General features: G+C 36.4%; 1 protein-coding gene across 1 annotated transcript in view; it reads right to left on the bottom strand.

Annotated features, from left to right (window-relative positions):
- Window positions 1–17,972, bottom strand: part of LOC122329497 (solute carrier organic anion transporter family member 5A1) — a 40,833-nt gene extending 22,861 nt beyond the window's left edge. The window contains exons 1-2 of the mRNA XM_043225756.1: window positions 17,926–17,972; window positions 16,195–17,488 (exon numbers count right to left, since the gene is read on the bottom strand). Coding sequence (XP_043081691.1) covers window positions 16,195–17,149 — 955 coding nt within the window. The 5' untranslated portion in view covers window positions 17,150–17,488; window positions 17,926–17,972. The remainder of the gene's footprint in view (window positions 1–16,194; window positions 17,489–17,925) is intronic.
- Between the last annotated feature and the right edge of the window lie 612 nt (window positions 17,973–18,584).

Raw genomic sequence — 18,584 nt, 5'->3', positions numbered from 1 at the left:
GGATTGTAAACTTTTGAATGCTGTAATTTTTTATAAATTCAGTTATTATTGTGTCTTAAATAAGCAATAACATGCAATATTCATGATCCCTCTCATTTTGGTAAAATTATTAACATTTTGCATATTCTGCAATGGACATGTAAACTATAATATTATATATATATATATATATATATATATATATATATATATATATATATATATATATATATATAGTAACAGTATAAGACTAAGCATATCCCCAGGCCTTTTAAACATCTAACAGAACTGTTACTTAATTTAGATAGTATATTTAATAAATCAGCAATTTATATTAGATTAATTGATTAGATTAACATCCTAACACCAATCCCTTTGGAGGACTGCAGCTGTGTGTGTTCCCCTCTCCCCTGAGTGGATTGATTTTGATATGGTTTGTTTCACGGTGTGAGGAACCGCTGTTTTCTCTCTCTACCCCAATCGTCAGACACAGCTCACACAAAGGTTGACTGAAACGCTCCCGACCCTGACTGACTCCTTGAGGATCTGTTATCTCAGCAGAAGAAGATGAAGTCTGACGCGTGCACCTTTCATGCTAAATGAGCTGCGTCCCCAGTGGCAAAAATAATTAGAGAATATTAATAAATTGATTTCACTACATACTAAAAAATGAAAGTCAGCATGCGCTTCCCGACACAGTCGTAAAAGGGAGCAAAAAGGTTGCGCAAGGTAAAGTCCATAAAGCTAGAAATAATTAATAGGCCTTAACAGCCTTAAAACAACTGAGCATGAAGCATATGATGGAATAAAACATTGCAATGTCCCCCAATGTCACTATTTGTGCCCTGTGGGGGATTCATTGCAGGACGTCTGTGTTTTTCTTGTCCCGTTATGAACATGAAGCTGATTAAACACGGGATTGAGTTGTATAATCTCACACTGGGCTCTAATGAAGCCTTGTATCCCTAGAGAACTCTGCTTGAGCAAAACAACAGCATAATATGCAGCAATTCATCAGCGTTCAGTGGGGTGAAGCACGACATATAACAGAATAAAGTTTGAGAGAGCGCCTTCCAGCCTTTTTGTTTAGTGAAGTAACCAAGGAAAAGCAGAATTTTTGAATGAATATAAATACTTAAATGTAGAAGAGGAGACAGGGAACAATTCCCAGCTACTGCAAGTATGCAGCACTGAATCTCTGTGGTTGTTTGACCCTATAACCTTGCTAGGAGACAGGGCTAAAAGACAATGAAATGGGGAATGACATTGTCATGGCAACTTGCTGATGCAGCAGTGTCTTCTTACAAGTCCTAACCTTATATATCTGTCCCAGAGAGCCCCATGACAATGACCTGACACAGCTTTGCTGCCAGTTCGATCTGGCCAGGGCACTAGATGTGGCTTTGGTGATATCCCGACAACACTTATTTGCAAAAACCCAAAGAAAATGTCAAAAAAAAAAAAAAAAAAAAGTTTAAGGACAGCTGTGTTTTTACTTTATTAAAGAGTGCATATGGGGTAATGTGCTACATCACAATAGAAACTAGGGCCAGGAGATATAAAAGGTATAAAATGTGATATGTGTTTTACAGTTAACATCAAGTGTTTAATGTTTAATTTGCATCATTTATATAAATTTAAATGAAACAATATGTGACTCTGGATCAAAAAAACATGTATACGTCGAATGGATTTATTTGTAGCAATAAACAACAATACACTGTATGGGTTTTCTTTAATGCCAAAAATCATTAGGATATTAAGCAAAAATCATGTTCCATGAATATATTTTGTAAATTTCCTACCATAAATATATCAAAATTTAATTTTTTATTTTTTATTAATTTCTGGCCAAATATTGTCCTATCCTTACAAACCATGCATCAATTGAAAGCCTATTTATTGATTTGGTGTATGAATCCCAATTTAAAAAAAAAAATGCATGTGTAGAGTCTACACAGCTCTATGGAAATCACTTAACTGAAAGACAAGAACCTTTTGTGTAGAAAATTTGTAAGAACGGGAATGGACCGACTACAAAGCCTTGAGGCGCTCCCAAAATGATGGTCAGAAACGTCACAAAGCGCAGCAGCAATAACTCACTTCACTAAGCTGTACCTGAAGCACTAATCTGTGAGGAAACCACAGTCCTCACCGAGGGCATTTGTGTCCCTGGGGCAAGTGTGACTTTGAGGCTAATGAGGTGCAGAGAGGACACAGAGGCCTCAAAGGCTACAGAGCAGCAATGATCCATCAGACAAAAAGAGCAATGTAGCTGACACAGAAAGAGAAAAATGATAGAGAGAGAGAGAGAGAGAGAGAGAGAGAGAGAGAGAGAGAGAGAAAGGGGGCAGGGGGTGCTCTGTGCTTTATTCAGCAAACTCGCCATTTCTACACAACTAGTCAACAGGACTCAAATCGACAATAAAGGAATAGTATGTCATATTTTACCCTTCAGTTCACCCTTACTTATAACTAAGTTGAGTTATACGTCGAGTCACACATACGCTTTACAGAAAGGCCAAGAGGAAGGTCTTATGAGCTTATGAACTGTCAGAAATGGGCAACCGAATAAACATTTAAACATATCCTCAATTCTACACATTTCAATATTTTCAAACATATACAAGTATAAATATTCGCTCCTAAATTCGAATCGGTTTTCAACACAAAGCTGTCAAATGACCTCATTAGACTCCTCATATCATTTTGTAGCTGTATGGACTTTTATGGTGATTTCTTGTTCATATTGAAGCTTGACAGCGTCCATCCCTATTCACTTTCACTGCATGACATGAATAGATGTTTTATGAATTCAGCTGAACACCTCCTTTTCTGTTCTTGCGATGAAACAGTCATGCAGTATGTGTCTAGAATGGCATGAGGGTGAGCAAACAATGACAGCATTTTAATTTCTGGTCTCTTTCACTCAGGTTGATGTATAATTAAAGTGACAACACTTAAAATTAACTGTCAGTAATGTTGCTCCTTTTCATTATTAACATGTTCTTTGAGTACTTCAGAGGGTATTAGAGGAAAATGGACCACAAAAGATGACATTCAAAAAAAAAACTGTTTAGACCACAATGTTCTTCAATGTGAATGTAAGTCAGAATGTAAGACACACTGGTTTGAGGGTGAGTAAATGACAATTAAAAAAACAAATAAAAAATAGCCCATCAAAAGAGTTTTTGCTAAAGCCGGATCTGTGTTAACTGGGTCATGTGTCACTGCTATAATATATCAGGTTTCCTCAAAAGACCAGATCTTATTCCAGAAGCTGTCGTCTTCAGCAGGTCCTGCCTGAAGACATGCTTAGAATTAGCTTCATCCTAACCTTTTTAAAGCAAGCTGGTAAACTTGTACACCTGGCCACCATAGTCTTGTTTGCATATGGTCATACCCTCAGGCTACATCCTTTGAACTATACTAACATTCAAAAGTTCATGTGACACTGGAGTAATGATGCAGAAAATTAAACTTTGCCTTCACAGGAATAAATACAATTTTAAAATACATTAAAAAAAAAAAAAAAAAAAAAAATTACTTAGAATCACAATAATTAATATTTGACTGTGTTTTTCATGAAAGTTACTTTAAATTGAAAAGGAAAAAAAACAAGAATATATTACTTTATTTTCGATGAATAAATGCAGCTTATAATACATCTATTATTAAATAATTACACACGGTTATAGTAGTGTATCCGTGAGCATGACTGTTCTTATGCTCAAACTCAGCTTAAAAAACAGGAGCAAAAGAGTTAAGATGCTTGAAAAACTGACTTTGTTGTTCATCCAATTGGATCACTTATGAATTCTTGTTTTAATATTATAAAAAGAGGTGAAATGCAATGCATTGCTTGATCAGCAAATTGAATCAGTATGAGAAGCAATTTTAAGGAGTCGAGCTACTAACACCTCCTTTTCTGTTCTGGTCTTTTTCACTCAAGTTGATGTATAATTAAAGTGACAGCACTTAAAAGTACCTGTCAATTTAATTCCTCTTAAATTAAATAAAAACTAAAACTAAAATTAATTCTGTCAACACTACACTGGTTTCTATCAAACATCGGATAGATTTTTAAATCTCATTAATCACCTATAAAGCCTTGAATGGTTTAGCTCCTCAATATTTAAGCAAGCTCTTATCACATTATAGTCCTGCACATCCCTGCATTCTCAAAACTTGCCATTTGATAATAACTAGAATATCAAAATCTACTGTGGGCGGCAGATCCTTTTCCTATCTAGCATTTAAACTCTGGAACAATCTCCCTAACACTGTTCAGGAAGCAGACACACTCTGTCAGTTTAAATCTAGATTAAAGACACATATTTTTAACCTAGCCTACACATAACACACCAATACACTTTTATTATTCAAATCCGTTAAAGGATTGCTAGACTGCATTAATTAGATCAGCCAGAACCGAGAACACTCATAAAACACGATGTACTTGTGAGATCGCAAAAAGAATGGCATCTAGGCTAATATTAGTCTTGTTTCTTTCTTATTCTGTTTCTCAGTTTGTATCCAGATTAGATGGTGGATCAGCACCCAGAGATTGTGTTCATCAGAGACCAGAACACCTAGATGCGCACCGTGGACAGATCACCAGAAGCTGATGCGCGCACACACACACACACACACACACACACACACACAATAAGTCATTTACACTATCTGACACAGCTGGGTTTAAAATTGAACTTGTGGTTAAGTGCTGGGCCCAACTGAGCCTGATTTCTCCCAAGGTTTTGGTTATGGATGGAGTTTTGTTTCCTTGCCGCTGTCGCCTCTGGCTTGCTTTGTTGAGGACACTTAATTTCTAGCAATTATCATTGAATTGATTACAGAGACTTATTTAATAACAAATTGTTCAATCTCGTCATTATACATCCCTATCACTATATTCTTCTATTTTATACTGTTCAGTGCTCTGATACAATCTGTGTTGTTATATATATAAAAAAAAAAGATTTGATGTTTTCTCATGCACTCCAATTACTTAGCTACACATTAAACATATAAAGGCTATGACATAAATTACTTTGTACTATAATAAGTCAAACTAGAAGCACAATACGCAAGCACAGAACACTTTGATAGTTAATAGAAATAATTGATGCTCTTTTTTTCTACGCATTAGATACACTCGGGCATTCTCAAAGACTGCGCTGGGCTCTTTAGTAAGTCCTTTATAAAAAAAAAAAAAAAAAAAGTAAAAATTAAAATAAACAGCACAGGGCATCTAGCCATAAAGGTCTCACTCACACCGAGCTTTATTTGCTGAAGTGGTGGGTCTCTCCAGGGGTTTTGCGGCACACTGCTGACTCCCTTCACGGTTTCTGCTGATTCTGATGCAAACGCGTGGAACTCCGACTGATGCTGACAGCAACATTCACTACAAATCTGAAACACTACTGCTGATGTTCCAAGTTCCAAACCGAAGACAGAGCCAGGAACTGCCTTCATTAAAAATGCTTCCATGGTTGACAGGAATTCCACAACTGTAACTTATCCACTTACACTTGTAAAACAAAAAGCTTTTAGGCAAAATAACGCAATTATCATATCTAGTTTCTTTTTTCTTCACGGTGAAGTAACTGATCCACAAACTCTCCATATTTCAGAGTATCTGCATGTAAAAATGTAAAAGCATCATAAAAGTGGTTTATACTTTCTCAACAATGAAATGTAGAAATGGGTTCTTTTCTGAAGAAAACAGAGCAAAGTTGATCTCTTCTCTAAGAAAACAAACTCCTTCAGTCTCCCTCCTACATCCTGAGGTGGCACTAAAACTGCTGACCCGCTCCTCATGGACCTGACCTCCTGTTCCACAGACTAATTGCCACCTTAACGGTATTTGCCGCTTTGGTTTTACTGGCTGCCAAGAAGCGCACATGGGACCCGTTTCATGTAAGGTAGGATAGAATTTCAAAGCAAGAGAAAAACTCAATAGACTCATACCTGCTAATCGAATATAAACTGAATTATCAATTAAAACAACTCAATATAGGCATTCAGTGAATCTCTGAAGGTTTTGAACAAGTCATTAGTTGCTTATTAGCATGAATATTACTAGAATATTAGTCATTTATTAGTGCTAATTAAACACATATTAATGCCTTATTCTACATCCATAATCCTACCTAACGTAACAACTACCTTGCTATTAGCAGCAAATTAAGAATTCATTTAGGAAAAATTCCTAGTTAATAGCTAACGAGGGTTACCTTCTTGACATCTGCACGCAGTAATGTCCTTCTCTTAAATAACTGTCATTGTTGTCAATAAATATGAATTTTGCCATTCATCATCACTATGCAGGTATGCATTTATTTTTTATTTTTTCGCCTCAGTGGAAAACAAAAATTATTATTATTATTTTGGTAACACTTTACAATAAGGTTCATTAGTTAACATCATTAGTAAACACAAACTAAGAATGAACAATAATTCCACAGCATTTATCTTATCATTTTAGCATTTATTAATGCATTATTAAAATCATAAGTTGTGTTTGTAAACAAAAGAAAGGAAGATAAATCATTTTAAGTATTTAACATTTAATTATTAGTTATTTTTTGTAAAACAGCAATCACACATATATATTTATGCGGATTCTCCATGGGCATAATGGTTTTTGTACTGTACTAACTGTATGTGCTATTGCCCTACACCAACCCTACACCTAACCTAAACTTTATGCACTTTTAGATTTTCAAAAAAATATTTAGTATGTTTTTAAGCCTTTTGAATTATAGGGACATTGGCAGTTTCCTCATAAACTACCTTCAAATTATAATACCTCTGTCATACCCATTAAACATTAAACAAATTTGTGTCCCCATGAACCACAAAACCCAGCACACAAATGTTTTCATGATGTCATGTTTGGCTGCAAAATAAAAAAAAAATGACATTATGTTTGTTATTACACACATGGGAGCCACGTCATATATTATTATTTTTAAGGTTAACTTTTCCTTTAATTTCCCTTACCCAGATTACAGTAGGACTATAAATGGGTCAGGTCTTTATGACAGTGATATCTGAAAAAAAGAGCAGAATCCATCATGACTGATACACTGCTCCAGTTTCAAAATTCACACCGGGAAAATATGTTGTTTTTTTCCACCACAAGACTTTTAGACACATTTAGACACTTGTGTTTCTAAATCAGAAATGGTGCTAAAAGTATTATCAAATTAGTCAAATAAACAAGCAAGCACAGGAGATGGGAATGCACAACCTCTTAGAAAATCTTTTTTTTTTTTTTCATGTGTGCACTTACCTAAAAACAGAGATAAACTTTCAGAAAAGACAAAAAATATTGCATCAACAGAGCTGAAGTTTCATCACATCCTCTACCAGCACCTGAGAAAAGGGGCAGCTGATGCTCAAGACAGTCCCAGCCCAAAACGGCTCAACACACACACACACACACACACACTTTGGCAATCACCACCTCCATGTGAGCCGCCGATCAAAGGCGCGCTCCACTCATTAAAGGGCTTTAGTGCAGGAATGTTATTATGAGGAACCACCCAAAGAAAAGTTGGTAATCCCTTTGTACCTTTTTCCTTGCCAGCCATAGCGTCATTCGCCGTGAGGTCAGGCGCTCACTCTGGCCTCCTAAATCTGTAATCCTATCCACTCTGAGAGTGGATCTTGCTCTTTCTGCATCCCTTTTGAGTTCTCTTGCTTTCACTCACTCTACTATCTCTGTCACCTGACCATGAAATAAGAGAAAACAAGAAGTATTCCAGAAAAGAGGAGTAATATTTAGAAAACAGAAAAAGAGAAGACAGAAAAAGAAAATGTCACAAATGTATAAAAAAACAAAAAAAAAAACAATAAACAAAATACAAAATTACAAAACTGAAAATAATAAAGAGTTGAAAATAACATAACAGCATAAGATAAAATTACAGCAAATAAAATAAAATATAAAACATTAAAAAAAAAAAAAAAAAAAAGAGTTTAACTGGCTTTTGGATGTTACTGTGACTATTAGACATATATATATATATATATATATATATATATATATATATATATAGAGCATAAAATAGAATAGCATAAAATAAACAACAAACAATAAATAAATAAATAAATAATTAGTGACATAATTAGTTTATTTACTTGGTTGATGCTTTAAAATTGCTGCCTTAATCAGCAAGCACAGCATATGTGTGCCATACATTACGTCATGCCTATAATAGTCAAATCTGTGGACAAGCATTTCCTCGCTCTTTTATTACAATCACAGATAGGTGAAGTGAAGACGTGCACGGGCCATCAGAGTGCATGTCTGCGTTTTCCTCCTCGCGCTGGATTACAAACTAGCTTTGCACTGATTGCACGAGCTTTAGAAATGCCTTTGCCATGACCCAATATTCTGTGTAAGTGACAGATGATCCCTCGGCACATTCTTTCTAAAAGAGCCATCTGGGCCGACTGGCTCGTGCTCACTGTATTTATCTGCATAGTGGTCACAGACAATGAGAGCCCAATGGGGGAAGGGGCAGTGAGACGGGTACCCACTCTTTTGTGTGTGTCTGGTGTCAAAGAATGAACACACATACACCTGCAGCTTTTCTGTCTCTAAGTCAGCGACAGGTTGATGTAGTTGGGGTCAGCGGATATTTAGGTCTTAGCTCAGACATCTGTGAATGCATCTGGGGCTATCATTCAATGTAACATAGATACATTTTATAATGCATGTTTAAGCAATTACAGGATGTGAAACTGAAAACTGACTCTAAACTTGACCTCAGGCTCAAACCAAGTAAAACATTTCTACTAACTACAAACCAACTACTAACATTTCATATTATTGAGGCGTAACTTCATTTCATGGTTCATATTATATGGTTATTTTTGCTTTATATAAAGTCATAACAGTAATTCATAATATCAAAATGTTTCATACCATAGGAAAAAAACCTGAAGACAACTAAACGGAGATAAAAAAAAATATATACTATAACATAAGCAATAGGACAAAAAAACTACAGTACAACAATTAAATACAAAATGCTATATGCATTGTATAAAGTACATATATATTGGTCTTTACTAGTGACCAATTCATAACCAATTATGAAAGACAAGGTAATTCAGAGGTTTACTGAAAGGTTAATCCCTGAAAGTCCATCTGTATTGGCTATAGTGTGTGAACATTACAAACCAGATCGCCAAAGTCATCCTAAAACCCAGAAGAATTTCTCAAGGGTTCTGTTCTGGGCAATCAGTGTCTGGACAGTCAGATCCAAAAAATAAATCCATGCATAAGCAAGCTCTACAATAAATCAATACTCCAGGCAGTACAAAAACACTCCAGATCTACTGAGCAACAGATGTTACATCTACATTCAGATGGGGCTCTGAACTGGGGCAAGGTCTTCAAAATAAGATTAGCATAAGAATTGAGAATTTGGGCTAATTAAGATATATAACTGTGACCGGGGAGTCAAAGGCTTGCGTTGTTGCATGGGAAACTGGCACACAGAAAATATGACTCAGCACACACACGGAATAAACAAATGACCTTCCATGCTACATTTCTGACATTGTTTCTAAATACCAAATTCTTGGATTTGCAGTTTCAACCTACGAGTCTCAGCGCAGGCATATTTTGCGAATAAATAACTTGCTAAGTATCTCAGAAAAGGTCTTTTTCCGTAGCTTCTGGGCTGGGACTGAGACGTGGCAAACATTCTGCGGTTCAGAGAGCCATATGTCCTGAGGGAAGGTCATTAGATAAGACAAAGTCACATCTAAAATCCCAGACAGGCCAAAGAGTGATTAAGGGATATAAGCCTTGGCAAATGCACTGAGAGGCTGCAAATCATCACCTTACCACGTATTTATAGCAAAACAACATGGTTCTGCAAAAAAAAAAAAAAAGAACATGGCATGAGGTTTTGTATAACCTCTTTCTCCTCTCGTTTAGGTTTAATATGGTTTCCAACCGCATATCGTGCCGTTTCAACAAGCAACAACAAGATGTCTTTTGAGAACAGGGTCAGCGAAGACAAAAGGTGTCTTTCAGACCAGTGTTGTAACAGAGAGATTTACATTTCCACAGTACTCATGAAGCTAGGGGCAAATGTACTTCTTAAAAAGGTCAACCAAAATATGAAACCGTCTGAACTTGGATGCAAATCGGAGGAATGCAAACTGAAACGTTCAAAAACTGTGCTGGTTGCATTTTTTGAGTGTGGTTGTATTGAACAGAGACTGAAACTTTCAAACCTAAAATACAGTGCACGTAGTTTTTTTCTTAGTCTTCGTATAACAGCTTTTTGTGAGAAACAGGCAAAAATTCAAGTCATTATTCACAGGATAAGTCGTGTTCATTAGAAGTAGCGATAAACACCACGCATTACACTGGCGTCTAACTGCAATAAAATACGTTTAATGATTTTAATTAATTAGACATGCTTTTAAATAAAAAATTTATTTAACTATTAAAAAAGGAAATCCAGAACAATTAAAATGGAAAAAACGGAATTAGGAAAAAAATGTAATGGATTTCATAGGGCCCTATTATCGATCAACAACAACTTAAATAACGGTTTGTCACAATAGTGGAAAAGCAAAATCAGGTGACTTTAGAAGACCAAAAATCTGAGGATTCCTATTTTTATTATATTCTTTATATATATTCCTGTGTTTCTGCATTCTTTTTGAAGCTTTAAAATTAATTGCCTTCATAGTAACTGCTTTGAAAAGAACAAACAACAAGGGCTTTAGATTTTTACCTTTTATGTCTCTCAATTATACAGGTTTAGAGCTACATGTGACAGAATTTTTATTTTTGAGTGAAGTTTCCCTTTAAAAATGCATGCTTTTCTACCAAAGAAAATCCTCTCAGAATCGCTCAAGCATCAATAATAAAACATTGAACAATATTTAAGCATCAAGTAACTGCTTGTCTCAGCTTGAGACAAATAATGTACCTAGAATGCCGTAATCTCAAAACGCTCAGGAGGTAAAAACTTTAAAAGGCGCATTAACAAAAGATTACCGGGACACAATACAACCAAAGACGAAAATGAGACAGTTCAACAAGCTGAAATAACTCCTCATCCTATTCTCTTGTACTTTTAACACCCAATTTTAATTTCAGAGGCAGAAGGCTTTAAATCTCCCAGGGTCAAAGCAATGAATAAAGTGATCTGTAATAATTTAGCTCAACCCGTTGTCATTTAGTGACAGTCCCGGATCTGCAATTAGGGTTAATTTGGAGAATAAGGTTGTTTCATTTGAGTTGCTCAAATTGACATGCATTGTTCGTAACCCCTGCGGACAGGCACTAATTTCGATTAACGCCTTAACAAGTGCTCTGATCCCATTTCAAACTCTATGTGACATCTGTCAGAGCCAATCTGCCTGCTCACAGGCACATAGGTGTAATGGCCCCGTTTGTGATGTTTAAGCCATAAAAAATGGTAATGTATAATCATTATGTCATTCAGGTTACTTGATACAAACGCAAAATCATACATTATTCACATAGCCCAGTAGGACTACGTAATTAAACAGGAAAAAAAAAAAAAAAAAAAAATCACGATCTTGATTCATGCATAAATGCGATCTCATTTCTAAATGACGGCGATTCATTTCTGTGTATTTCTCAGGGTTCAGATCAAGCTGCATTCACGGGTTATTGGTCACTATTAGTTCACCAATCAATCGTAACTCTCGGTCACTTTTCTCCCTCATTGGCCTCGTTGTGCTATCACTCGTATTTTTTTCAATGGCTTGCGCTGTGCTAGGACGGTGTGTCGCTGCGTCATCATAAAAGTTCAAAATAGTTCAAACATTAGTGGTTAGCGTTTTCCACGTCCTTTGTGAAATGCAGAAGGTGTGCGGATGACTAACAACACTAATCTCTACAATCATCCAAAGCAATGGCGTGCACAGACCTTCTGTGGGGCAGCGGTCGGTGGGACCAAAAAGGGCAAAAAAAAAAAAAATTAAATAATAATAATAATTAAATGTATTTTTGTACAGATTTTAAACTCAGTTACCAAAATAAATGACCTGCATTTAAATCAGTATTGTGTTTCAGTGCTGTCTTTTTAAATGTTTGAATGACTTCCTCAACCAAAAATAAGTAGATGATGATGATAATGATATTACTAAATACTATTCATTTTTAAACAAAACTGTGAGAATCAATAAGTCAATCATGTTGAGTTCATGTTTAGTTTTGTTGATAGTGCAACATTTATTTTTGGATTACATGTGTCAGGTATCATTAAATCAAAGACATGAATGTCTTGCGCATTAGAGTTGGGCGTGAGATTAGATTTAATTTCAGAACATCAACATCAGAAGTGTGGTAAATCGGAACATTCCTATAGAGAAAAATTGTGATTCTAGCAAAAATCGTGCAACCCTATAGCCCAGATATTTAAAGTAGGTTATTTGGAGTTCGTGAGCAGCACCTCAGAACAACCTGCAAAAACTGAGTATTCAGTTTTCCTGTGACCTTTAACAACCCAAAGACCAAACACTGCAATTCATTCACTTGGAAACATCCGGTATTAGAATCTACTGCTGCAAAAAAATCAATTTTGTATATACTGAAACAGAAGACTTTCTAATAATACAGTTCATTCCCGGTGACGTGATACATACACAAGGTCAATGATGTGTTTAAATGCAGGGAAAGTGTGGGACAGTGAGGGAGGCTGGTAAAAAGCTCTAAGGCCCATCTGCTGAGGAACTGATGTGGCCGAGTTTGGAAGTGGCTGTTCTGTAAGTCAGTTGCGTGATATTGGTGCCAATGTTTTGTAAGGCCACACAAAGGCAAAAGCACGGCCCTGGGAACATGATCGCACGTAATGGATGGAGCGTGTGCAGGAAAATATTAAACTCAGGAGCAAGAGGGGACAGTTGTATTAGGCTCAGAGTGTGCTTTTGGAAATGTTGAGCAAGAGCAAGAGGGAAAACTGCAATTTGTTACAATGAACTTCGGCTACTTTCACACACCAGGATTTTTTTTTAATACTGAAATATTTCAACTTTTTGTTTCTTTCTTAATTGAAGATAACACACATCATTTATCTGTTGAATATTAAATCAGCTGACTTGCGATACATGCTTTGAAGTCCCGATCTGAATCAAAGGACTACAAGTGATACGCTGATTTGAGTGCTTTGAAGCAGTGAATCATTTATGACACAATGGTTTGAGTGACTGAGGGTTTCAAAAACTCTTTCATTTTCTCTATAGAATTTATTTGTTGTTTGAATAACTGTGGAAATAAAATCATAAGCTGTTATCACGTTATCATGTAAGTAATGTTAGTGCACTATATACCGAAACATTAAGCAGTTATCCAAGCAAAATCAATCACCATGTCGTAACGGACGATTACAATGTGTTTATGCACTTTCAATTTCTTCAGATTGAGACCTGTACAGCTCTATAACAGCACTTGCCATCTCGAGTATCAAAACACTCAACAAAAAAAAAGGCCAGTGATGTTATAGACCATTGGACAGTGTTGACAAGTTAAAATAGTGAGAGTATGAAAAGTATGCTCAATAATAAAAATAAATAAAAAAAACTTCCAAAAACCCCACTGGGACCAAAAGTGTCTGTAGTTGAAGAAACACCCATTAAAGTCAAAGTCTCCCTTCTTCGCACATACGCACACACAAAAAGGAGCAGCTGTTACCCCTTCTAAATTTAACAAAAGCAGGCTGACAGAGTAGGTGTGTTTACACAGGGCGTCCTGATATTGTGCACACCAGTTTAACACAGCCTCCATCCATCTCGCAGTATTCCTCAATTACTACCGCAAATAAAACCGCTCATCCACCAGGGAGCCGTCAGTGCATTATGATCAACTATCTCTAACAAAACGCGCAACGGCCAAAAAAGAAATAATGCAGGCCCTTAGTTATTACGGTGTCAGAGCGTAAAGTAACAGAGCTTCTACTGAAGTATTATTGCTTCATTCTGCATTTGGCAACAAACTCCAGCAGAGACACACACTCAAGCACACAGGAACAATCCAATCAAAACTGACCCCCTCTATAAGCCACCATGCTAAGAAAATCGTTGGTCTGTAAATCAGCCAGAGAAACACCTGGGTCCCCACTTCATTACTAAATTGCTACCTACAAGGAAATTGCAAGCGGCCAATTGGGGACCAAATCCTGTCCATTGTTCAAATGAAGAACAAGATCATTAAAGGGATAGTTCAACCATAAAATTTCAATTCTGTCTTTTTTTTGTGCAGTTTCATGTCAATTAAAATCTGTAAGCATTATTTCTTATTTGGGGAGATAAATATTATATTCATGATATATATATATATATATATATATATATATATATATATATAAAAATGATAAAATGTATATATCGAATTTATTCTTTATAAGATATGTCTGGGCCATTACTAAAATAATTTCCATTAGCCATTTTTTATTTTTTATTTTTTTATTTAAGAGGTTTGAGATGCTATTCTAAGATTCGAAGTCATTTTTCATGCAAGTGTCACCGATAACTGAACAGGGGTCAGTTTTAGTATGAGAAAGTGTGTCAGAAAGAGGAAACACAATGGACTTTGGTTTACATCAGCTCATTAAAATGAATCTGCCTGAGGGATTTTGGGGTATGTAAATGTTTTCATAATGCAGCCTCCCTGTCTGTTGCATGCAACTAACTAACTCAGGCACCATATAAAAGAAAGCAGAGAAAAAGCATGTTTAGCAATGACAAACTCTGTCTGAACCACCTGTGAGGAGCACAGAGGGATGTGTGACGGACGCTAACGGAATGCATGCAGCTTAAGTGCTGAGGACGAAGCAAACATTCAACTCCCTTCAACGTATGGGAGTTTTCAATTTGCCTTTTCTTGCCCCAAGTGTTTTACACAAATTGTGATGGGGTTTGAAATAATTGGAACAGGGAGATGCCAGAAAGAAAGTAGGCAAAATTTTGACACAATAAATTGTTCGTTTTACGATTCAGGTTATTTTTAGCTGCATGTTAGTTGAAGCTTGAATCAAAATTGTCCAGTTAGTTATTTTTACCTAAAATATCTTACATAATAAAAACAGCACAAGGTAATGCAATCATAGCATTATTAAACATTTATGTGCAGCTGCATTATTATCATCCTAATCAACCCATTTAATGCTTTATACGAGATAAGAAAAGAAACTAAAGCACAAAGAAACAAATCTCTTTGGGGTTTATATTCTGTTTTCACATATCAACATAACAAAAAATGTTTTCCTAGCCACGAAGTTTCAAGGGAGAAGAAAAACCTCAGGCGTTCAGAATATAGAGAAGCCAGTTGTCACGTGTCTCTTGCTCTCAGTCATATCAAGCTCACTGGACTGGCTTCAGGTGTAAGCAGTGATCAATACATTGACTTTCAGGCTGCAGCATATGTACTTTATAATGGGGCTCTCTCTCTTCCAAAGACTGCGTGTGCGTGTTCACCGGAGCATTATCACCCATCACAAGGACCCCTCCCTGTTTCTCGATCAGCGCTGCGCTTCTTTGAAAGATGCTGTCTGGGAATGTGTACAGCTGGGGGTTATAGTCCCAGACAGAGGGTCCATCGCTGCCCCACTTACTCACCAAGCTGTAGATAAAGGGCTTCTACAAAATTCCAAATCACTGGACTGTCCGAAACCAATCAAACTAAAGCAGCTTTGTTTTGTCAAAACTTCAAATTCATCAGCATGCTCAATCACATAGAGGAAGAAATGGGATTTCTTCCTCTAAAAGGTCATGTGATGAAGTATTACACCCCCCCTTTGACTTGCAATGACCTTTGGTGCTGCTAGATTTTCCTTCTAAACATTTTTGTAATATAATATAATATAACAACATAATATAATATTCCTATCAATATCTTTAAAATATACAATTTATAATATAAAAATTGTCTGTATATATTGTAGTATGTGTTTAATAAAACAACTACATCTTATACACCATTCCGACTTTAAACAATGATGTGTATATATTATGTATTTGACTAATTTATTAAATATATTTATTACTATATGAATAACATATATTTATATATTTATTTTAAATTATATTATTATATTTATCTTATTATAAATTTATTTAAAATGTACAATATATAATATACAAAAGTAAAAACAGAAACACAAGACTTGGTAGGTAATGACACAAAACCACAAAGAGGTTTCTCACCAAGGTAGAGGGAAGCGTTCTCCTTCTTCACGTTATCATCCAGGTACGTTGGTCCCAGCGTGTAGATAGGAGTGGATCCCATGCCCACCAGGACCTGGGCGCAGACGAAGAGGGCAACATATATGGAGTGATCGTTGCCCTCTTGGTCCCTTGGGCAGGACGACACATCCAGAGCGTCCCTTCTGCTCCCATTCCCAGTCGAGCACAGGCCCTCGTTCCCCGTGGACGAATTGACCTCTTGGATTTGATAGGGTGGAGAGATGAAATGTGGAAGAGAGAACAGAGCTGCTCCCACGGCAATGAACACCCCTCCTACCGCCAACCAGCGTGGCCTCTGGCCTCGACCCCCGAAATAACTGATGAAGACCACCACCAGAAGACTTCCAATGTCAAAGCAGCTAACCAGCAGTCCTGATTCTGAACTTCTAAGGCTGTATCTCTTCTCTATAGTGGTGATGACACTACTAAGGTAACCCGAGACCATCAACGACTGGATGAACGTCAGGTAACACATACAGAACAGAAAACACCTAGAGTCTGACAGAATCACCCTCATGTACTTCCTCACAGGAAAGTGGATGAATCTTGCCAATGAAAAGCCCATTTTTTTGCCACCTGCTCGGTTGGACTCAGTTCTCATGGAGCTGCTAAGACCCACCATACTGGACATGGAAGGGGAGAAATCTGTCCTGGTGGGTGAATCCAGTTCACTCGAGTCTCCTTTCTGTTGCAGCTCATTGAGCGGCAAGTGCTGGTCGGTATTTACTAAAGTCTGCGTCGTACTGACCAGCCTCGGTTCCAGAGACTCATTAATGGTAGGACACTCTCCGTTAAGAACGGGCAAGCTTTTGGATTTGAAGTAACCACCTGGATCCCCATATTGTCCCTGGAAATCACACACTTCCAGAGATTCTGATATATCACTCCTAGTCTCATCGTTACATGAGGAAGTCATTTTGTCTTTGTGGAGTCAATGCAAGCAGACTATACTTAAATTATAAATTAAAGTTTCATTCTACAGATTAATAAACTGATTAAAGAGGACTAGATTTCCAACCATGATCGCCCTGTATAGCTGTCCAACAGCTACTTTTCTTATTCCTCATCATAATAAGTGGTCGTATCATACACATTTAACATATTATATAATAATTAAACCGCTGTAGCCGTCTACAGTTTCGCCTCATTTATAAGTATAGCAGAGAAAAGTTCATCTCATTTGAACACACACAGAATCAAATGATCTCTGGTCATGGTGCTGAAATGATTCTTTGTAGTTCAGTGATTCAGAAGCCTAAAGACGATGGAAATAAAGGCAAACTAGTATTAATATTTGTTTGATAACTGTTCAAGAAGCAGTACAAACAGCGTACAGATCCTGTCATTTGTTCTGTTTAGTCGAGCTGTTGTCTGGTAGATTAGTGGTCGAGCAAGACAAAGAATAACAGTAAATGTGCGACGGACCCCCGATAAAACACTGTGAGGGACATTAAAACCCGTGTCAACCTGCTCGAATTATTTGTTTATCTAATACAACTAATTCTCCACCTAACGTTTACGAAGTCACGACTTTATACATGAGTGTAAATATAGTAAAATATACTGTCAGTCCAAATACTGATCCTTTCTTTGAATTCATTCACAGCACATCGTTTACAGCTCGACTCTAAGGTCTAATTAAAAAAAAAAAAACGTAATAATAATGAAGTGAATGAAGAGTAGTGTACTTACAAGGGCAGATAGAGACAGAGGTAGAGAGTTGTTGTCCTCGACACGGACAGTGAGTGAATGAGGTTGCGGATTTGATGAAGGGGCTGACGGAGCCCTCCGAGAGCATGCTGGGAAATGTAGTCCTAATTCGCATTTGTTTTTAAAACTTATCCCGAGTTCTTGACCTCAAAAACCATAATTCATAATCTGTATGTAGACGGAATAAGTACAGTTCATTCTGTGACAACATGCCCAATAGCTGTTAAAATGCAATGTGATACACTATTCGGTGGCACTAAGTCATCAAAATGTGTCAAATAATTATAAAAATAACTAACAAAACAGCAAAAAGTAAACCTAAATGCATTTAATAAATAGTATAATTATAAATTAAATTTGGGCAACTTCTGTGCCAGCTAGATAAAATATAAAACAATAATAAAATAATCTGTATTCAGATGTGGAAATTGTTATTTCTTCAGAGTTCTTTAACAAATAGACGTAAAAAAAGAACATAATTAGATATCTTTTGTCTTTACTCTCACTTTTGGTCAATTTATTTAAATTATTAAATAACATTTTTGACCGTGTATTATGCCGTATCCTATAAATGTAGACTATTTTACATTACTATGAAAATTAAAAAGGTGATAAATGGACTTAAAATGTGTATTTAGCAG

The sequence above is a fragment of the Puntigrus tetrazona genome, chromosome 24 (assembly GCF_018831695.1).
Source record: "Puntigrus tetrazona isolate hp1 chromosome 24, ASM1883169v1, whole genome shotgun sequence".
In the NCBI taxonomy this organism is placed as follows: Eukaryota; Metazoa; Chordata; class Actinopteri; order Cypriniformes; family Cyprinidae; genus Puntigrus; species Puntigrus tetrazona.
The sequence above is the reverse complement of the archived record's forward strand: the minus strand, read 5'-3'. Positions and strand labels throughout refer to the sequence as shown.